The 23,692-nt window shown below is 48.2% G+C and overlaps 1 protein-coding gene across 1 annotated transcript in view; it reads right to left on the bottom strand.

The window, feature by feature from the left end:
• Positions 1–23,155, bottom strand: part of prkcaa (protein kinase C, alpha, a) — a 159,969-nt gene extending 136,814 nt beyond the window's left edge. Inside the window, exons 1-2 of the mRNA XM_062546456.1 lie at positions 22,823–23,155; positions 21,338–21,369 (exon numbers count right to left, since the gene is read on the bottom strand). Of these exons, the coding sequence (XP_062402440.1) occupies positions 21,338–21,369; positions 22,823–22,995 (205 nt within the window). The 5' untranslated portion in view covers positions 22,996–23,155. The remainder of the gene's footprint in view (positions 1–21,337; positions 21,370–22,822) is intronic.
• Positions 23,156–23,692: the final 537 nt, after the last annotated feature.

The raw sequence follows: 23,692 nt of genomic DNA, 5'->3' as shown, positions 1-23,692 counted from the left end.
ACCCGTTGAAACGCAGAAAAAAGCCCCGCGACGTGATGATCCCCCCGGTCCACACCGAGACCCTGGGCGAGGCTATAAGCCCCAGTTGGCAGAGAGTGCGCTGCCGGACCACACGGGCATCAAAGCGAGAGAAAGGGGGGATTATTTTTAACCTTTTTTTTTTAATACCATGTCCACTACTTCAGGAGGTCAGCGCCATACTGGGAAAATGGCCAGAGGGACTGGTCCAACAAACCGTCGTCCCGAACACACTGGGCACCGGTGCCAAGACTGACGACCGCGGACGTCGTAGTAGACCATCCAATGAAAAGCGATGACTTCATAAAAAACTATTCCTAGTCTCGTCTCACATCACAGAGGGACAAGTATTCCCAGAGGGGTCCCTGCAAGATAAAAAACGATATTTCTGATGAAAAACAAAATCCCCTTCAACGGTAGAGATAACAGTTCTGTCAAGCGTGCTGCCAAACTTCAGTCAAAACACACGGATGGGCTTGTCACATCCATAATTATATGGGACATCTGATTTGTTGCAGGTGTGCTTTTCTGTATTTCTTTTGCGGGGTGTGAGTTTTCCCTTGAGTATGCTGACATAACTCCCCAGATTATCTGAACCAACTCTGCTACAGGTGGTCTTTTTTTCAGCGCAAGTTTTTAATTGCTGACAGAACTGCAGCTGAAAACAGGAAATCACTATATGCTTTGAGAGCAAAGCCATTCAGGAACAGCATGGACCTAGAGGGAGATGATAAAAGATAAAGACACGTCCACGAAGAGGACTCGTACGTTTAATCCACTGAACCATTGTGGACGATGAAATAAACGCTTTAATTAAAACTACCGAGCATGGTAGGGAAACTGCACACGATGGCTGTCGATGGCTGTGGAGATGGATTACTAATTGGGGCCGAGCTTATCCTGGTGTTGCACAAGACAGGTCTATGGCCCATTCCTGTCATTAGGGAGCAATGCAGGAAATAACTAATGGGGGTTTGGACTTCCTGATGACGTCACTTGGCAAAAAGGAGAGCATGTTCTAAAACTAATCTCACCATCATTTAATAATGGTAGGTGCACAAGGACAATTTTCAGGAAGTGCAACACTGGTGATGCTTAGCAGCGGCATGGGGGGGACGTCGTCATAAAGTTTCCATGTGATTCATGGGGGGTTCAGGTGTTTGATCGCGATAAGCGCTTAGTGGCCATGAACTAATTAAAAAATGTCTTGGCTCAGACTTATTACAGCGCGGTTCGCCATTTCATAGCAGAGAAGCTCAAGTCCAACGTCTAACGATAGAAGGTAATGAAGAAAATCAGTCCAACACCAAACGTGTGTCTGATTTGAGATGTTTTTGACTGACCATTGTTACACTGAAAGTTTATATCTTCATAAAATTGCAAAACAAACCCATACCCAGCAGTGAGTATATAACACTCTAATGGAAAACTATGAGTAAGCGACACTTTTCAGGCCCAATTTATGAATAAAACATAACCACTACCTGCGTTAGAAAAAGACTGACAGTTGAGTCAAATGTCAATTACAGGCTAGGCCTGAGCCACAGGCGGTGTAAGCCCAGTGTTATGGAGGTCTGATCCCCACTAAAGGTGCTAAATGGTATATGAGCTCCAACAATGGCCTGCGTTAAAAGTCTAAGCCTGGCCAGGGAGAGGATTACACCCGGCGGGGATTATCTTAAAGACTCGGAGCGGCGGGCCGGTGCCGGGGTTACGGGACACGCTGGCACTCTCAGGGAGCGCGGCCTGGGCCTTACCCATCACAGAGATGTGCCACTTCTCTCCCTCGCTCCGTCTCTCTTTTACGCCTGCTGTCTCCATCCATCCATCTCAATCTCTCTCTATCTGTCTATCTCTTTCTCAATCTCTCTCTCTCTCTCTCTCTCTCTTGCTTTCTCTCTCTCTCTCTGCAAAAGTGGGAGGAAAAGCGAGAGCTGCACGGCGTGCTGCACACACACACACACACACACACACACACACACACACACGCACACACGCACACACGCACACACGCACACACGCACGCACGCACGCACGCACACACACACACTTTGCACTGCTCTTCAACCCTTTCCTCCCCAATCACATGACCACAAGGACAGCAGCAGACGAAAAAAAAAAAAAGAAAAACAAAAAGGGCTGCAAACGCAGGCTGCTGTTGCACAGTCCCCTCCCACTCGTGCACTTTCATCCGCAGCCTCAGGTTCCGTCTCCCTGAGGCCGACAGCACAAACACCCCGACCTGACCTGGCGGACGGACGCGACGCCGCTGACCGTGTGCTTGTTCCCCTGGACGTGGTCAGCTAATGACCGCAAACAAAAAGCCCCCCCAAAGTTCCCCAATTGACCTTCCTTCGGCCAAAGGGGCATTCCGTGAATGGCTAAGAGCCCAGAATGACGGCAGCCGTGCAACAGGAATCTAGTGATTTAGACACAACACGTTGGGTAAGGCTGCATCTGGTGACTTCCTGTCTCTGCTGTTGCATCTGCGAGGAGAGCCGCTGAACGCCTTGCGGTTGTTTCAGTTATTGTGCAGAGACAAAGGCTGTGTGTGTGCGTGTGTGTGTGTGTGTGTGTGTGTGTGTGTGTGAGTGGAAGATGGGGAGAGAGAGAGAGAGAGAGATGTATGTATGTAAATTCAAATGTTTGCTTCATCCTGTGGTTAGACACGAGAGCGATCCACACTTCACATTTCCCGTGTGAAAGAGCCTCTCCCTCCTCCTCACCAATCTCTACCACACGACCTGTTCAAACCCTGATAGGCTCGACAGCCTCTACCACCTTTTCAAGCACAGCACTCTTTCCCATAGTGAGATAGGACTGTGTGCTGCTAACAGGGTCCCCAATGCCAAATTAGCTCTTCAGCTACAAATGCTTGTGTGATGTAGTCAGACCCTCTCACACACACACACACACTGACCACACTCACTGACCACACCACGCCACCTCTACCCAGTGACTGAAGCAATCACAACAACACCACAGACACACACACACACACTCTCACAAACTTGCACACAAACACAAGAAACTCACACACAAGAAAAGGTCTCCCTGCAGAGTTCCCTGACAGATCACCACACTCAGCAATGAAATGTTTGCCAAATTGTCCGATTAAAAGAACGTTCCAGCTCCGATTCAATCCGACTCGATCTCTAGTATGTCAGAAAGTTTCGCTGGATAATTTGCAGTGCAACCAGTCAAACGTGCATACTGTGATCACAGCGCACGCATCCAAAAAACGAAATACCAGCTTTAGCCTCTTTTATTTTACAACGCAGCAGCAGTCGGGCAGAGCAATTGACTTAAGCATGCAAATATTTGCTGGGCATTGAGGACGGCGAAGGCAGCATTTATTCTTATCGCGGCTAATCGGCTATAAAGTCGTACGTACGGCTATTACGGTTAAATAAACCGAGGGAGGCAATCGGGAGGTTCAACGTTCACCCAGACGCTGTAATGCGGCAGGTCTGCTGCTCTGGTCCAACCCGCCTCCTGTCTGGCCCTGCCACTGAGCTGGCCCCGCCGCTCACCTCCACCGCCGTTACTCTCCGCTTCTGCCAAAACCCAGACGGCACATCACACTCGGGCTGACACTTGGCTGGGCTGCTCAGAGACAGCCCTCCCCAAAAAGGCTTACGTGTCATGCACGTCTGACTCAGATGAGTTACGCCATCTCCTATTAGACCATATTGATCAATGAGAGGCAGGGTTTTTATTTCTAAGGACACAGATGTATTTTAACAGTCTTCACACTTGAATCCAGTTTAACTCAAATAATTGTATTATTATTATTATTTTACTCAAACAGCTCAAAAGCCTACAGATACAGTATTCTCCTCTCCCACTGCATGGTGGGCTAAGCGTCCTGCCCCGCCTGCATGAATCCATCGTGTTTCGCAGCAATACAGCTTTCTTCCCCATAAAAGACCCATACTCCCCAAGCACCTTAAAGATATATTGTCATCTTAAAACAGCCAACCCTGTTGTCCTGGCAACAGCCCTGCTGCACACCAGCAGAGGCCAGGAAGGAAGTTCATCAAGTTCCAGCGCTACGAGTGAGCGAGCAACAGCAACTTCATAATGATGGGAGGATAAAAGAGAGAGAGAGAGAGAGAGAGAGAGAGGCCCTGAGGACAAGCCTATACACAGACGGGAATGTGGAGCATTATCTATCTCCCTCATATCCCTCTTCCTCTCTTTTCTCCTCTCAGCTCACATGCTGAGAAGAAACAGAAAATTATACAATACAAATAAGTGGGGATACGACAGGCCAACACATCCTGTCATCCTGATTTACTGTTACAGAAGGAGGGGGGGGGGGTTGAGGGGGGGGGCTTTAAAAGTACTCCTCTGGTACAGACTGTGTGTGTGGAGAGTCTGGAGTCTGGGGGAAGTTAACAGCAAACCCAGTGAGGCATGCAGATGACGAGCGTTTGACAGCGAGATGGGAGAATCTTACCCCCCCCCTGTACTTTCTGAAATCACTCTGCAGCAGTGCACTGCACACCGTCCTCTGTCTCTGACGCCAGCCAACGTATTTACCATCAAGCACATGCAGCAGCGGTAAAGAACAAACATAATATCATATGACAAATAACTCCACTCCATTAAGACATTATCTGGAACGCCGGCCAAGCATCTTACTCCATTTGGACAGATTTTTCCCGCCGCTAATATGTCCTTTTTAGTGCTGAGGCAAAGCACTTTTCCCGCCCTCGACCCATCTCCTTGATTTCATTACAATCATCCCTTTCTCACTAATGCAGTGCTAAGCTTATCGTCAGAACATAGCGCCAATCCTCCCCATCTCATTCTTCCATCCATTTTTTAAAAAACGGAGAATTCTCCATTAGATAATGGCATTACTGATACAGAATCACGGGCAATTAAACCAAGCTTACACTGCCACTGGGCTCCAGCATTAGACCAGTCCCTGAGCCCCAGCTGTTTAATACACTGCTAATGCATGGGTGCGGGGTGATGATACTGCAGTAATACTGCCTAGTGTGCAGACTGACCGCACACCCCAACCCCCCCCCCCACACACACACACACACACACCCTATATATGACATGAGACAATCTCCACTTAAAAGCCCTGGGAGCCACCAGGCTGGTGAGAGAGCCTACGGTTATGGAGAGCCCTCGGAACGCCAGGTCACCATGTGGTCTGGTCCCGTCCCGCTCCGCCAAAGACTCCACATTACTGGGATTACTGGAGCAGGAGAAGATTATGCTCCTGTGTGGGTATACAATGTTAATGCATCACACACTAATGTGGGGGATACCAGCAATGACTCTTATGAGTTTGTTAAGTGGTCGACATGTTCACGTATTGTAAATTCTTCTGGAAAACAAAACGATATAGGCAATGTTAAGGTACATACTTGACTTGACATTACAGACCCCACTGAGATGCATTCCTGTCGTATTCTTGAACACTGAGAAGATGACCCATTTGGCTAGTACAGTATGTCCGCCATCAACAGCCGTCCACTACACAGCACGGTGTGAGTGCTAGATGTTGCCTCGTTATTTTTCCAATCTAGCGTTAATGGGCATATGTTTTGATTCAAGCCTCAGTTGTCTCTATAGTGCAAGGAACATGCTTGTGTATGCCAAAGTACAGTAGTCCATTGTGTGGCTATGCACATCAAGAGCATTTTTCTACATACTGTAATGTAGAAATGTGACCTGTGTCATGACTAGATGACATAAGATGTTCAGCAACTCCAGCAACTCCAATACTGTTTTCTGTTTTCTGTGTTTACTGTTTTCTGTTTTATTTATGGAGTAGTGATTCTGACGGATGATGCTCTAGTTTGTGGCTTTCACATCTAGGCCACCCTCCTCAAGCAAATATATCGGTGGAAATAACCATTTGCTATAAATAACGAAAAAAGAAAATGGCAGATAATGTCTCTCATGTGTATAAACGTACATTTTTCTACTTAATGTAACACATGAACTACGCCATAACTTGACGGCATGACAGCTTCAGCAGAGTTGAGCAACTCCTCCTCAATAATGTTTTCTGTTTTATATAGTGGACTTGTGTATGTCCACACACAGTATGTAGCAACTCTGTGTGGCTGGGAATAAATGGCAAAGCGTGACTATGTTCTTTATCAGTGCTCCCTTGTCTCTACAAAGACTTCACAGGAACCCGAAGCTGTCAGCAAAGAATTTATGGCCACGGTTGCCACTGCCAAGGCATCGCCTCTGCAATCACCAGGTCCAGGATGCACGCCACACATCCTGATCGGCCTGCGTGTCACCACTCTTGCACTTGGAGCCTGCGGAGATGCTTCCCCAGGCCACTGTACTCAACAGGCCACCCGTAGACGTCAGTATCCTGCAAGAGTAGCAGGAAACTCCCTCAGCTATCCAATCCTGAGACTTTGTTTGAGTTACTGTAAGTTCACCTCGGGCCATAGTTTACACGGGGTTTCCTGTGTATTCAGTGATATAATTAACCTGTCCAGAAATTCAACAGAAACACTGCCCTGATCACCTAATGAAGAGACAATACACACACACACACACACACACACACACACACACACACACACACACACACACACACACACACACACACACACACACACACACACACACACACACACACACACACACACACACACACACACACACACACACACACACACACACACACACACACACACACACACAAACTTTGGCTATGCCAATAAGAGTACTCTCACACTCACACACACACACACACACACACACACACCAATTGACTTTGACTATGCCAACAAGTGTACTTAAAAAAGTCCGGGTCATCAGCAGCAGTGGACAATGCCACCCTACACCACGGCCCACCGGTGGCTCTGGGAGCGGACGGCCGCTAATTAGCAAGGCTTTGGGGGGAAGCCGCTAAGATTAGCGCCTAGCTTGTTTGGCTACACCAACACAACACCGCTCGCTAGCAGAGACATCGTCGGACGTCCTTGCTGCGGAGGGGGAGACGAGCTACATCTGCCCATGACCACACTAACACAAACACCATTTGGGCCCCTTCAAGAGTGGAATGCTGCTAAGTCAACTACAAAGTAACTATATATGGGTTTGTGCATTAAAATGTGTTTGTAATCATTTGCTTGGCATGTTTACAACCGTTTGCCTATGAATCACACAAACATACAGTACAGTGCCTGTGATGTTCGTCCACGGGGGAATTCCATCTAAAGATCTGTAATCCACATCTGCAGTTCTGATTATGGAAAACATCACATTCTCAGACATATCACTGAGACAATTACCACAGTAATCAGTCCTCATTATGACAACCTGTAGCCCATTTTACCCCCCCCCCCCCCCCACACACACACACACACAAAGTTTGATATAAAGGCTCACAAAACACATCAGCTGATGGAAAGAAACACAAATCCAAAAGTTTTATTAGTGATTAAGCAGCATGCATTTTAAAGAACGCTTTTGAAAAGTGATCATCACAACGAGCCACGCTGAAGTTGAGTTTACAGACAGATCATTCGCTGAGGATTCACATGCTGTCCTGCCACTGCTGTGAGAGTTTTGTCTCACACTACGACAACTGCTGTCTCCAACTGTTTCCTAATAGGTCTAACCACCCACTCCTGAAGGCAACCACACATCCAGACACGTCCCTCCCTGTGTCTTACAACACAGTGCTAACACGCTGGAGACACAAATGGCCAAGTCTCCAGTTGGAGCAGCTTTTCTGCCCATTAGAGTCCCCCAGCAGGCTTTTCAATAACTCCGGCGGGGATTTGCATGATCAGCGGGCGGAGGAGATAAGACAGGACGTTCAGCTCGCTGCTCGGTGGGACGCTGTGCGTGACGTCCCTTTCCATCTGCTCCAACGGCAACCGCCCGCTTCCCTCTCGACACCCATATGGCTGGACATTTTCCAGAGGCCAGGAAGGGAAATAACTCCTCTCCTCTCCAGTCCTGTCCTGGCCCCTCTCTCTCTCTCTCTTTCTTTCTCTCTCTCTCTCTCTCTCTCTCTCTCTCTCTCTCTACAGGCTTTACGATGGCACATTCTGCTCATGGGGCCTTGCAGAACAGGAGTCAGCAGCGGAGCCGTAAAAAGCCTGGCGTTTAGCTAGAACAGGGGCTAGAACATTCAGAAACATCCTGGAACATCCCCACGTAGCACACTTTTCTCTAAATCCTCCCAACAGGCTGCTCGGGGGGGGGGGGGGGGGGGGGGGATTTGCTGGCCATCAGCGATGATGGATACCGACCGGGGGAACACGGAGGAGAGGAATCAGCCACGGCTCGTGAAGCGCTAACCTCGTCGGAACGGGCCCAGAAAAGCCGAGCGGAGGGACGGTGGGTAACAGAACGGGCCACTTCCAGCTACCCCGGGTGGAGTATGGATCCCTTGATGACGACTGACATTTCAGAGAAGAGTCCTCCATCGCCTGGCAGTGGTGTTCACACATTAAGGAGATAAGCCCCCTTAGAGATGACTGGAAAAGGTCACATCAATAGCGATTTGCTCCCTTAATCTAACATACAGATTGGATACTGCCAGGGTGTCTTCCATGCTCCACTTGAGTGTGTGTGTGTGTGTGCGTGTGTTTATGAGTGTTTGTGTGTGTGTGTGTGTGTGTGTGTGCTTCAATGCTTGTATGTGTGTGTGTGTGTGTGTGTGTGTGTGTGTGTGTGTCTGTGTGTGTGTGTGTGTGTGTGTTTGAGTGTTTGTGTGTGTGTGTCGGGCAGGTGAAATCAATCTAGCATGAAACTGTTATTTAGCCACTGCTATTACAAGCCCAAAGACAGTTGAGCGACTGAGCCTGTACTGATGCCACAGAGACGGGTGCCTGGCTAAGTGTACTGTTTACACAGACACACACACACACACAACACCATGTGCCAAAACTGGTGTGACCAGTCACATCTCACTTAAGATAAGCTACACACGCTTGACAAGGTAGCAGCCGGCTCTGAAGCACACAACACGCTTTGAAATGTGACACTTTAAGCCGGAGTCATTTTTTAACACTGTATCACTTGTGGACAGCAAGCACAATGCAAGGCCCAGGCAAGCCTCAGTGGCAATGAGTCTGAGCTAGAATACTACACAAGCTCTCTCTGAGTTTCCCCCCAAATTGTGAGTCAATCATGAGGCATACCGGTGTTGTTTTTGTGTGGCTGTATGATTGAGTTTATGTTATAAATGCAACAATTAACTGAGACTGAGGCGCGTGTGTGTGTGCGTGCGTGCATGCGTGCGTGCGCGCGCGTGTGTGTGTGTGTGTGTGTGAGTGTGTGTGTGTGTGGCCCGTTTGGCTGCCTGCTGCATATCGATTGTGCTCTTATCAGTTAAACGGGCACAGATGGCGAGTATTAACCAAGGCAGGGTAGTAATCACCATACAAAGAGTGCACAGATGGATAAAGAGCTATATTGTTGTGTGTGCAATATTAAAAACGATTATCTGCCATAAAGCGTCCCACAGCATCTGGAATGTGGGAGCGGATTTGATTGGATGAGACCGATGTATGAGTGTATGCATGAGACCTTTGTTGTGGTTTCAATATGTGCAGTGCTATACCTCATGTTTACATTCTTGGTCAATCTTCCAAATCCGCCCTTACATGAAAGCCGACACAGAGGTTCGTCTCTCTCAAACCTCACTGTAAGCAGCGGTAGCAGTGGTAAAAGCCCACTGACATCATCTGACCCAGAGCCAAGATGGCGGCAGACAGACACCATACCCGCCGGCTTGTGTTTGCTGGACGGCTTCTGTTGCTAGATGTTTACACGCCAGAACACAAGTGGAAACCAAGACAAAGTAATATGAGATGAGTGATTAATCCTTGACACTGACAATGAATGGCCTGCTTTGTATCATTTTTTTTTTGGGGGGGGGGGTGGATGTGTTCTTGAAGTCTGCAAACACAACACCACCCATCCCCCACCACACCACCACCACCACCACCACCACCACCCTCAACTAAAGCAGCCGTAGCGAACACAGTCCAGACGACATGACGTCTGTGTTCCTTGCGAGGATCCCCGCTACACTGTCCAGACAGGGCAGACGAGATGACCGGCCCTGACAACGACAGGCGCGACAGACAGAAAGGACAACGGGGGGGTGACGCCGGAAGTGCATTTCCGTTGGAGCGCGCGCGTACGCGTCTCGTGAGGCTGTCCAGTTGCAGCGAGACCTCGAGCAGGCAGCGAGCGGTGATGCCACCGAGTATTAATAGCGGCAAACAGCCGGACAGGATGGCACAGGAACAAACACAGACAGACCCAGTGAGGTGACAGAACCAGGGGGGGGGCTGGATACAAACACAATGTCCAAGAACATCCAGAATCAAAACGCTAAATCCCTAAATGGGACCAAAAACTCTGCAAATGCTGTCAAAGTGGTTCAGATGATGGTGGATGAGAGAGGATCACAATTCTTTCAGGAACACGTTCATTCATCATCCCCCTCTTTTTCTCTCTCTCTCTCCCTCCCTCTCTCCCTCCCTCCGTCTCCTGCGCTCTCCATTTCACAGCCCCACTCCGTCTGTCCATCATCATCCTTCGCCTGTGCCGTTTGCGTCTCCTGGCCATCATGACAAGGACACTCGGCCATATTGGGTTTCACGCAGGCCGAGAGCACAAGAAGAGTGGTGTGTTTCCCCCCCATTCATATCAGCGCCCGATGACAGCCATATCCTGCGTGGAAGCACGGTGTCAAACAAGGAACGACACCGCACTGGTCAATGGGAAAAATGCTCATTCAAAGAAGGAGTGAGACAATCTACATGCACAAGTCAACTTCTGACCTCAATTTAACTGACCTGTATACTGCATTTAACCTGTACAAACAAATGACTCTTAAACTCTCTCCTATCTATTGAGCATTAATGGCATTGTCTCATAATCTGCTTGCATTGTGCCTCACCACCAGCAAGGGTGATCAAACTGCCTGCCAAATGACCGCAACTGAAACTGTAAAAATGCCAGCAGTGCAGGCCAGGCCCTGCATGACAGCCATAGCTGAAGCGGACTCTCATGTTTCTCGGCCTCGTGGCGTCATGCCTTCGTGCCTTCGCTATGTGCTGGGGGCCCTGGACACTCACTCACTCACTCACTCGCTCGCTCGCTCAGCCAGTCAGACGGTCGGTCAGATGGTATACTGTCTACAGCGTCTGCGTCTGCGCAGGCAGTCAGGCAGGCAGTCAGGCAGGCCGGGCTCCATATGGGGATTCCCTGGAGGCCTGCTCCATGTCAGAGGGGGGCCCGGGGAAGGAAGCACGCTGCTGTGGGAACAGCTGAAGAGAGCATCCAGCCTGAGAGATCGGAGCCAGACGCTCCTTCAGCCATGGCGCACTCTTAAAACTGACACACGGCGTAGAGTGCATGAGCGCAGCATGAGGAACGGAGCACGAGCGCAGTACGGGGAGGTTATGTAGGCTTATCGGTGGCGTGGATCTGACACAAACATACACATCTTCACAAAACTACAGGGAATATCATCATGACTCAACCAGCTCATATAAGCAACAGGTGAAGGTATATTGCTATTGATTCCAGAGGATTGAATGCAGCTTGCGCACACACGCGCACACACACGGACACACGCACACACGCACACACGCACACACGCACACACGCACACACGCACACACGTACACACGCACACACACACACACACACACACACACACACACACTTCGAGCTGTGGAACTCCACATGCTGTTGAACTGCACCAATGAAAATGACATATTGGCTCAGCGTCAGACAACATTTGCAACATTTGCTTGTTCAGGCTACTGTAAATATTTGCATAAGAAGTGCGAATGTATCACGATGTTTAGGACACCAACATGAACAGTGGGATTGGCTCGGTTCTGGAACATCTCTGATATCATTACACAGCAGCTCGTAATGACACTCATTTAAGCTTCACAATCAATTCAACTGTGTGGGCCATGTGCATGCCTGCACACACACACAAAAGCACACACTCAAAAACACACACACACCACGTGTCCACATGTCTTACATAAAGAGCAGAGTTAAGGAGCAAGGCCTCCACAATGAGACAATACTGTGTTCTGACTGAGAAACATTTTCACTTCAAACCTGCAGGCAAGAGCTTGGTGCAGACCAACCCAGTCAAAATGTCTGCTTGAGTACACTGCTCACAAGGGTTGAGTACTCTCCTCTTATGTACTCTCCTCATATGGGTACAGTAGTTGAGTACTCTTCTCATAGTACTCTCCTCATAAGGGTGGAGTAGTTGAGTACTCCACTCATAAGGGTGGAGTAGATGAGTACACTACTCATAATATAAGGGTTGAGGACACTCCAAGGGCCAGAAGGGGAAAGTGATTCATTTAATTTGAGCAGGTCCTGCCCTGGTTTCACCCTCCACTGATTCCCTGTCTCATCTGTTCACTAATGGTCAGGATGCTGTACTTTATTGTTGAGGGCATTAACCAGAAGAGTGTGTGTGTATGTGTGTATGTGTGTGTGTGTGTGTGTGTGTTCTTGATGGTTGACACAGCCCTTTCACATCTATCATTCTCTCATTTGTCACCAATCCCTTCCTTCATCCCTTCCTCCCTCCCTCCCTCCCTCCCTCCACCCCTCCATCCCTCTCTCCCCATCTGAGTACCGTTTTCATCCACCATCACTCAGGCCCCATTAGAACACCTGGCGCTGGACTAATTCCATAATGGCCCGTGCACGTTCAGCGTTAGCGCTAGTGTGCCCGAGACGACCCAGACTCCTCAGCAGCCACCACATCTGTCTGGCGGAACAGACCACATCCGGGCCCTGATCTGGGAACAGCAGCACTGCTAACAGCAGCAACAATGATGGAGGGGGGGGGGTCTGTATTCACTGGGGGGAAAGAGAGAGAGAAAAGGGAAATGACAGAGAGAGGGGGGAGAGAGAGCAAGAGAGAGAGCAAGAGAGAGAGAGAGGGAAATGAGAGAGAGAGAGGGAGAGAGAGAGAGAGAGAGAGTTACTGTGTTCCAGAGTGATGTAGGGGGGGGGGGTCTGAATTCACTGGGGGGAAAGAGAGAGAGAAAAGGGAAATGAGAGAGAGGGAGAGAGAGAGAGAGAGCGAGAGAGAGAGAGAGAGGGGGCTACTGTGTTCCATGGCCCTGAGGGATTTGCTAGCACAGAGCGGCGGTGGCGGCGTTATCACAGGCTCGCTCCGCCGGCCGGCCTATTCAAATCACACCTCTAATCTGCCTCCACTGCAGCTCTGCTGCGGCCTGCTAGAGTAGAGAGCCACCGGCGAGGAAGAGACGGACGGACAGTGGGAAAAGGAACGAGGGAACAGGAGAGAGAGAGAGAGAGAGAGATAGAGAATAGGGAGAGGGATATGGGCAGGGGTGAGAGCCAGAGTGAGAGAGATTGAGGAAGAGGAAGAGAGGGAGCGGGAGAGAGGCAGGGACCGATATAATCTCAATCTCAATCCCATCATCCCCAGCGAGTGCCTGTGAGAGAGCAAGCCTGACCTCGAAGGGATTACTAATCCCGCCACAGGGGAGGTCACTGGCTGTCCCCTGTAATCCACATTTTAGAATGGGGAAATAACCTGAACTTTCTAAGATGACCACCGCTATGAGCCTCTAAAAAAGGAATAAACATTGCTCTGTTTGGATTATTATCAGGCTTACCCTTTAATACAATACAGATTATGTCTTCATCCAGAGGGGAACAAACAAAGTGCACTTTTTAAAAGTATACCCGACACCACCGCATCTCCTCTCCAAGCCCTCGTCTCGGCTGTATTTAGTATAATAATCAGCATGCATTAATAGTGTTTCGGCGTACAAACAGATTAGAAAAATCCAAGTACAGCTAAACCTGCAATCCCGAGCTTGTTCTCTCTCGAGCCTGTGTGAGTGAGTGGTCCGGACTCTCTTCCATTTCATTGACGGCGAGCGAGCGAGCATGACAAAGCACTTCCACGGTGAGGAGCTCCCTTCTGACAGGCGCACAAAGGGGAGCAAGGGACACAAAAACAACAGCGCTCCAGCCCAGGGTTAGAGAATGCTGCTGCGAGACTCTGAGAGGCAAACTGTAGGCCAGAGTGGAGAGATGGGAGTGTCGGGGGAGTACAACTGTGTGTGTGTGTGTGTGTGTGTGTGTGTTTTTATGGCGCAAGATCACAAACACCAGGCTGGGAGTCTTGAACAGATAAGCCAGTCCTGATCTATTGCTCCTTTCAGATGGAGTTTCTACAACGAGACACGAGGAAACATCAGGGGACAGAATGAGAAAACGCAGAGCGATCAAGCATGCGTCTCTCTGTCTGTGTGTGTGTGTGTGTGTGTGTAAGAGTGAGTCTGAGAAAGAGTATATGTGTGTGTGTCTGTGTGTGTGTGTGTGAGTGAGTCTGAGAAAGAGTATATGTGTGTGTGTCTGTGTGTGTGTGTGTGTGAGTGAGTCTGAGAAAGAGTATGTGTGTGCGTGTGTCTGTGTGCGGGTGTGTGTGTGTGTGTGCCAGTGTGAATGTGTGGATATGTGCGTTTGTATGTGTTTGTGTGTGTGTGTGTGTGTGTGTGTGTGTGTGTGTGTGTGTGTGTATGCATTTGTGTGAGTGAGTATGTGTGTCAGTGTGTGTGTATGCGTCTGTGTGTGTGTGTGTGTGTGAGTGTGTGTGTGAATGTGTATTCCTAAAGAAGGCTTTAAATTCTTGGGGCTGAGCGAGCGGCGTGCTGGAGGAGGGCCAGCGCTTATATAATGGCGAGCGTCGTCCACTCCGTGCTGTCACTCTCTAACCTCTGCTCCCGGGCACGCGTTACCAAAACAGACACGGACACACCACAGCGAGGCCATGTCACCGGCGCCCATCGGCGGTCGAGAGGGGGGGGGGAAAGCCGGCCGCGGGAACACGAGCGTTTCTCTGGGCCCGCCCCAACGAGACGTAAACAGCGCAGGAATTCACACAAGCGCTGTCCAGCCCGGACTGCACTGTACGTCTGAAGAGCTGACCGAGGCGGTCAGACGGAACGGAGATATGGGGGCGATGACGGAGGGGGTGGACAGAGTGGTGAGGGGCTATGACAGGACGCGTGATTGCTGGACAAACCCCTCTGCAATTTAGTCAGATGAAGGGTTGTTGTAACAGAAACGGTGAAGACTGCCTCTCTTGCTCACTCTCACTCACTCTCTCTCTTTCTCTGCTGTCTTTTTTCTCTATCTGTCTCTATTCTCTACTAGCAATCTGTCTGCCTGTCGCTCACACAGTAATCATTGCTTTCTCTCTCTATGCATTAGGAGCCTAAGAACTGACTTGCCATGAGTAAATGTTGCCGACCACAGACGCACGTCTCGTGACGGATCATGGGGACAGACAGGGGCGAGACAGAGAGTGAGAGAGAGAGAGAGAGAGAAAGAAAGAGAGAAAGAGAGAGAGAGAGAGAGAAAGAGAGAGACAAAGAGAGAGAGAGAGAGAGAGAAGGGGTAGGAGGGCGCTGAGAGGGAAGGTCAGGAGGAAGATGAAACATTTCCTGTTGACACTTGGCTGCCGAGCGCAGTTTACGCAGTGCAAGTTCCGTTTGGAGTCTGTCTGCCATCGTCTGTCGCTGTCTCATCCACAGGCCCAGTGAGATACAATCATAACACACTCACTCATTGCCCACTTCAAACTGATTTGTATCTCTATTTTCACATACTCCTGACTAACGAAAAAAAGAACCACAGACATAAACGATTTTGGTATCACATCCCACATGCATTGCTATGCGTGTGTGGGCTGCAACCACGCTATGCTACGATGATCAAGTCATCCCATCTGATGACTATGTGACAGCCCAGCTTTCCATGTGCTCTATCATACGCCTGTTCAATAGCATGAGATGTATGACGAGCCATCATGAATGATAAAGAACTTCATATGGCTGTCTCAGAGACAAGAAAACCCCATTATTTCTGGCAGCTGTAGAGCAGGGAGAGTTGCGTCAGGGCTTTCAGGAGATGCATTAGGACTTGTCAAAGGAGACTTCAAGCCCGTCCCCTTTTGGGCTGGTCCATCTTACAGGGGGGGCTACCGCGAGTGCAGGACCGAAGCGTTCCATTTTAGAAGATTTGTCTTATTTTGGTTTTTAAAAGTACGCACCGCTATCATGTCTGGTGTAGCTAGTTCCATTGATCATAGTGGAAGCTAAATGTTGCAGCAGACACAATGTGAACGGAACAATTCACTCTGAGTCTCTTCTCTGAGTCTCTTCTTCTCTCTATCCATCTCTCTCTCTCTCTCTGTCCATCTCTCTTCCCCTATTTATTTTTCTCTCCATCAAAAACGGAATGCCTAATAATAGCTTAACCTAGACCAACAGTCCAGCTAAACAGTCAGCCAAACAGTGCCTTTTTTTGCCATAACCAGAGGATCTATATGGGTTAAGAGTTTTTTAAACACTGTATCTGGCACTGACTGCTGTTGAATGGCTTCCCAGTCCCTTGTATCGCCGTGGTTTATTAGACTGTCATGGTGGTTGGAAAGCCGTTTTGGTGATGAATGACTATGTAGACTCTAATGCACACAGATAACATTTTGGGCCCAGATTAAGCGTGCCGCACAACAGTGCGTGTGTGAGAGAGAGAGGGAGAGAGAGAGAGAGAGAGAGAGAGAGAGAGAGAGATAGAGAGAGAGAGAGAGAGAAAAATCCTCATTTCTCATGTTGTCAGCTAATTGTAGAGAAGATAAAGTTGTCCGGGGGCAGCTCAGTGAAATGAGACTCTCGGAGTGGCAGGCTGCGGGCGCTGAAACAACGGGAGGCGTACGGGCAGGCGAGCTGATAGGATCTGCTGAGAGTGAGCACCAGGGAACGCAAACCTGCATGACCAGCGTGGCCAGCACGGCCGTCCAGCACCACCGACTTCACAGCTCCGAGGAGCAGCGACGGAGTGGAGCGGCCAGACACGCGACACCTCTGCGCACTGGACTAGAACCACATGCGTGCACACTGCCTGAGGCTTCCTTCAAGCCCCGATTGCTCATACAGCACAGTCTACAGGCCTCCGTACGTGAGCGTGGCCAACTCCGAACTTTCAACGTTCGATTACATTTGATCCCACTGTTTTCGATACACACCTACACAACCGCCCCAAAAATCTTTCGCTGTCAGCGTGTAGATTTACGATTCAGTTCTATTTTTGTTGGCACGACTCAATAAAATCCATTGTTTATCGAGTGCTTATCGGTTGAAAATGTCGGCGTCTGAGTGCGTGGGCGAGTAGTAACAGCAAGTGTCGGCGCACTCATGCCGGTGTCTAAGGTTGGGGTGAGAGGCTCTACTAATGTCTGCCCACTCAGTCTCAGAGCCCAATTATGGGTGTTAATTTACAGATACGATGATGAAAACCGCACTCACAACAAAGGTTTTTCAATGTAGTAACATTGTAACACAAAACAATTAAGATAAACAAATCAAGGGCTTTGGAGTGCTCCCGAGCAATTAAAAAAAGCACTCCAATCAGACAATAACGTGGCCTAATATCCACTCAGACCCTGGACCTGCCGAGAAATAAGACTTCATTTCCTCACCAGGAGTCAGACCCAAATGAATTCCGCCTGGCAGCAACACCTCCGTACGTACAGCTGATCATAATTAAACACTTGTGTCCTTCTCTCTCTCTCTCTCTCTCTCTCGCGTTCTCTCTCTCTCTCTCTCCCCCAGCTTTTGCTCCTGTCTTTCAATTTGCTCGGCTGTTGTCTCCGCCGACGATTTCAAGGCACCTGCTAAATAATGGATGTGAGAGGCAGGTATTTTTAAGCTGGTCCTTTGGCTCGGAGCAGCACAGCTGATACGGCCCCTTGTCGCGCCTCCATCTTAATTAGGGAGCAGATCGCACGCATTATTTATTCAACAGACACTGGGCCTGATTTAGAAGAGAGGAGAGTGAGAGAGAGAGAGTGGAGCGGGCAGAGAGAGCAACCGGCTCACGGTGGTAAACACACAGAACTAACACCACTTCAGATCACTTCCATCATACTGTATTACTGGCCCTTGACATCTATTTGGACAAAGTGATGAGATGGCAAACTACATTTGAAATTAAATGGGAGTTTATATCAACTAGATGCACATAAAGTATACTGCTTAGCTAATATAGAACTGGTTCTCACATCCAGAATTATGAGACTATAAAGTATAGCCATGCAAAAATGTACTAAGGTGATTTTATGGGTGACATAAAACAGTTATAACAGTTTTATGGACGATCACATTTTGTTTTGTCTTGAGGGAGCAGTTCAGTTTTGCACCGAGGTTAGGTTTGCTCTGTTAGAAGTATGCTATTCTAGCGCCCAGCTCTCGCAGGAAAAGGTCAACGAACTGGTGCCGAGCGTCAGCGTAATGCTTCTGTGTGCGGTGCTGATTAAAACAGAAAAGCCAAAACCCAAAAGAAACGTGTCCGGCGACAACGCTAAAAAGGGGAGAGAACCTTCTGTTCCCATCTGGGGAAATGGGGAAAAGGGCATCGGCGAGCGGCACCAGCAAATATCAACGCCATGTTTATGCATGGCGCATAGCTTTCCATTGTTTTGCAAAAATGTTCATTCCTTCTCTCTCTCTCTCTCTCTCTCTCTCTCTCAGCTTCTCTCCGGCTCAGCCCACACACATACACACACACCAGACGGGGGGGGGGGGGGGGGGGGGGGGGCTGATTTGTCCGTCTCAAAGTCCACCAGTTTGTCTACACATGAGGCCGCGTCCACCATATACTGTACGAGGGCCCGACTCTGCTCTAAAGTCCGCGGTGGGGATGCCCCGGAGGGGCCTCACAGTCACCGCTTCACCTAAGGCGCACTCGGTGCTTAGTCCCCATAAAATATTCACAAGTAGGTAAACTGCATCTCTACGTCCGCACCTAGACACTGTCAACAACGCCGCCCTTATCTCTGACATATGAGACGTACCTGTTTAAACAGAGGACTGTAAACCTTACACGGGTTCAATCACTCTCTGGTAGACTTGCAGAAGCTTCTAGGTGTTTATGGAAGAGACTTTGAAACCTCTACGAAGTGAGAGACATGACACTGACACATCTACCACCACCATTGCATTGACACCCTATGGCTCTCAAACACTATCAGTGTTATTGTGGTCTTCTCTGTTTATTTTCTGAAGAACAAAAGGACTTGTTCTACCTCATTGCCTAAGGAATGACAGTGCAGTGTCATAAGAAAAACGCTTCAAAAACGTGCAGCTCTGTTCTATGGGTCATTACATAAGGACAATGACAAAGACGGATGCCAGTACACACCTGCGCGTAGCAGAGATCTAGCGTATCAAGTCGACTTTTGTCTTTAAGTCAACAAGTCATTTCAGTAACACATGCTGACTCTGGGCAGGCTGCCAGCAGACACCAATGTTAGGAAACAGCATATTATTATTATTTTTTATCTCTCTCTAACCCTCACTTCCTCTCCCCTTAATTCCATCGCTCTAACACTCCTTCCTGAACAAATCCATATGTGTCTCCGTCGTAATGTCTCCGTTGGCGTGTTTCCTCATATTAAAGAAATGTGCTGAGCGACGCAGAAGACAGCGCAGTAATGAACTCCGTAGGGACACACAGGCCAGTAGTAGTGGCTCTCCGAGCACACAACAACAACAGCAATCCTCCACCGGAGCAGCAGCAGTGTGTCTGGCCTCCCGCCGCAGCCATTTTCAGTCGGAGATGGAGGAACATCAGCTCACGCTGCGGCCACAGATAATTACAGTAATTATTCTTTTCCTCCCCTCGGCCCTGACTGGCTGTCAGCGGGGCTGGAGGCTTTTGTGAATGGAGCGAGACGACAGACAGCAACCTGTTAACGCTGTTGTCTCTCCCCAGTGTCACTGTCAGTGTCTATTAAAACCATTTACAAACATCTTCTGACTAGATCCAACAGTTTTTCCCATATGTTTCAGTATACAAGTTACCACACAGCACTGTATTGGAATTAAATAAATGCAGTGTTTCATAATGAGCCATTGTAGCCCCTTGGATAGATTGAGCACAGCCCAGCATCTTCTGGAGAAGTGGCAGTTGGCTTGTGTTTGGCGAGCCAGCCAACTGATGGGTGAGTCATCCCTCACAGGACGAGCGTGTGGGATTTGATTTGATTTGCTGTCAGTCCGGCCAATCTTCCCCGAGAAGAACACCTCCCATTCAGTTCAATTTGGCAACAGGCGGATAAACAAGCACGGGTGATGAGAATTTAGGAGTCCAGAAGACATACAGCTATTGCCACCTCAACACAAAATCAAGTGAAGCTACACCAACCAATTTGTCAATCGGCCCCACCACCAACGACCGTCTTCAAGCAACAATGCTGAATCATCTCTTTCAGGGAACAAACACAACCATCACCGACACTGAACAGCTGACGTGAGACGCGCTACGCTGGAGCCGATACGCCCTGCACTGGCTACGGCTTGTAGGGAAGTAAAGGCTCCCACTGCCATTCTGGCTCTGAGCCACTAACACCCTGTTGAAAGAAACATGTTCATTTTCCAAGTGTCCAAGGTGTCAAAACCTGCCACATCATGGCGCACGGCGTTCATGGACGCCGGGCCTCTGAGGAGAGGCGTAGTGGGGGGGGGGGGTGTTAAAGATTTATTTTCTGCACACAGAGCTTCAGCTCCCGCAAGCTGTGAATCACCGTCTGGCTCGACTAATCAAGGCTGTTTGCGGCTTCATAACTTGCAAAGGATGCGGCGCTCCACCTTCACTCTATCCAGTGTATAGAAGATCAAACATGCGAGGTTTGGATTTTAAGACAACAAGGCCCTCCTTTGCTATGTCAGTGTCAGTGCCACTTCCTCCGAGGGCGCAGGAGTCTACTAATGTAGTGAGTGTTTTATTAAACGTGTGAAGATCACAGTTTGGGAAAACCAGGCCTTCTTTTGCTATCAGTAGCAATCTCACCTACCTGTGCTGACTTTTCAGGAACTTTTTGGCGCATTCTAGAATATCTCTCAAGGGCGTATTTATCTGAGTATTTCTGTGAAGTGTTTCTTGATGCCTGATATGAGCCATTACAAGCCTCATATCCTGTCTCAGCAGTGATGCGTAAAAGCACTACAGAAACAGGCACTGAATAATTTAACATCCCTGTGTTGTGCATGTACAACAGGGAGACGCCTTCCACGTCAAAGGTCTTTTTCTCCCTTGCAGTCTCATTCACGATCCCAGGCTCCTCATTCACCTTTTTCAGGTGTATAAGGCTGCACAGAGACATGGCCAACTGATCTGAACCGTGCTTGATTGAACCGTCATTAACTGGGAGACGTGAGCCAGGTAATGATGTGAGGCTCATGCATCAATCAATTCAATCTCTTACCTTGGCACTGAAATCCTTGCTTGCCAAATCCCCTGAGGAGAGAGAAAGAAAGAGGGAGAAGAAGACAGGAAGAGAGAGAGATAGATAGAGAGAGAGAGAGAGAGAGAGAGAGAGAGAGAGAGAGAGAGAGAGAGAGAGAGAGAGAGAGAGAGAGAGAGAGAGAGGGGAAGAGAAAGTGAGTGTGAGACACAGGTCAGATGAATAAGCTTGTACACTGCCGCAGAGGAAGAACACAACTTCCTAAATCCTTTAATGGGCTTTTAGCTATCAGTGGCTTTTCTCAGACACTAATAATCTGCAACAGTTAAAGCGTTCTTCTATGGAGATTCACGCAAAGGTCTACCATGAGTCATATTGGCATTTACAGTCTATATGATTCAGAAGTGATTTAACAGACCCTAAAACATATCAAACAATAAAACATTCATTAAAGGCTATGTGAAGTAGGCCTACGTAATACTGTATGGAGAAAAAAATTATCTTTTTGTGAAGCAGTAGTCGAGCAACATTTGAAGCAGTAAGTGTGGACTAACTGTTAGCAGGTTCCTATCTATTTTCACCATCAATGTTACAAAACTTTTCCATTACTTTTCAAAAAGCTTTCATGAAATTTCCATGACCATTCATGCAAGTGAACTCACTTCACTCAACAAGTTGGACTCGATTATTGAATGAACATGCAACCAATTTGTTCCATTCCCTTTTCAACTGTGTCCATTCATATGCAAACTAGTGTTAGGCTATACTTAGATCTCTTTAACATGGTAACAATAAGTTACTACTGTCTTTGATTGTTGTCCTAAACAGCTGAATGTGCCACATGTTTTAAATGAGGAGGCATAGACTATGAAGCCGTCGAACTCGACCATCATCGAAGACGCTCATGTTAGCCAGGCCCACATATTTGTTTTTGACACCATGACCTGTTTGCCTAGCCTCATTATATTTCAATATCCCCGTCCATAGTACAAACTACCGTTCCAATGAACACACCCCCTTGTCTTGACCGTGGCAGGAGAAATTAGGGTGGGTCTGTTTAATGTAGTAAATTCACCAGCTTTATAAAGTAGACGAAAGCAAAAAAAAAAAAAGCGTACCACTGCCCGGCTTGGCTGGTAACCATATGAAGCAAAATGCGAGTTGAACATGCGATCAGACACGCATGTGTCATGACTACATTAAATGTCAAAGTTCTGACATTTTCTTTCCAAAGGAATGGGTGTCAACGTGTTCGTTTCTTGCTACCAAATAGCCAAGGTTGGCGTTACATAGTTTCCGTAATGTTACGAAATATTCCATAGAGATAATGCGAAAGGTAGGCATTTTAATCAACTACGGTTCACTACACTTTAACAACGCTAAGGGCGGCAGTAGTTTCTCGTGAGGTTAAAAGCAAAACTTGATAACCAATGTGGAAGATTTCTGGAACGTAACGTTGCGCTGGGTCTATTCAACAGGCTGTCTGTAGAAAGGAGATACGCTTACCAGATGAAGTCAGTGCAGTGGCTGCAGAAAGTCGGTTGTTTGAAAAATCTTGCGATAAATTTGTGGTTCTTCACTTCATGGACGTTCTTCTGCTTCAGCGCACCTTTGCGAGCGAATCGATTAATATTAACGTCCCCCTGAGTGGACTCGTTGCCTTGCGTGACATCTGCCATATCATACAGAATTTCTAGTATTGCTCTCAGACCAGTTTGAGGGCTTTGATCTGTTTAGGTATATTTCAGTTTCTTGCGTAATTGCTGAACCAGCGGTTGAAGTCTCAGCTGGAGTGTACCAGTAGCACCCGAACTCAGTGAGGGTTTGCCGTACTGTCGCTACAACTACTTAATGACAGCTTTCACTGTACGCTTTCCTTCCTTCTTGCACTTGAGGTGACGTCAGTGGCTTTACTCCCTAAGGGGAGGGATATGCCCTGTTTCAGGAACAGTTTGCGGCTCACTGGTACCACCTAGTGCTTGATACTGGGAGGCTCCTAGATGGAAGATCTAGGCTACTGTATGTGTTCAGAGGATTTGATATTGCTTGGGGGGAAAATGCCAACGAAATCCAGTGAACAAATCACTTGTGGCAACAAGCACGACAACATACAGTAGGCCTACATTCATTATCAGATAGGAGATAGAACGATGCGTAAAAGAAAATGAAACACATTTCACCTCACCTCTACAGGATGACCAAAGAACAAAATGAAATTGGAAAAAAGAAGCAAACTGTCTTTCCTTAGACAGTAATTTTCAAACATTAGACATTATATGTTTATTTAATATGTACCTGACACAGTAGCATCGATTTGTTCTTAAAGGCGTTCACGTTACCAGCACACAACTATTAAAGTTCTATAGGCCTACCATC

This window comes from Sardina pilchardus, chromosome 1 (assembly GCF_963854185.1).
Source record: "Sardina pilchardus chromosome 1, fSarPil1.1, whole genome shotgun sequence".
NCBI lineage: Eukaryota > Metazoa > Chordata > Actinopteri > Clupeiformes > Clupeidae > Sardina > Sardina pilchardus.
The sequence above is the reverse complement of the archived record's forward strand: the minus strand, read 5'-3'. Positions and strand labels throughout refer to the sequence as shown.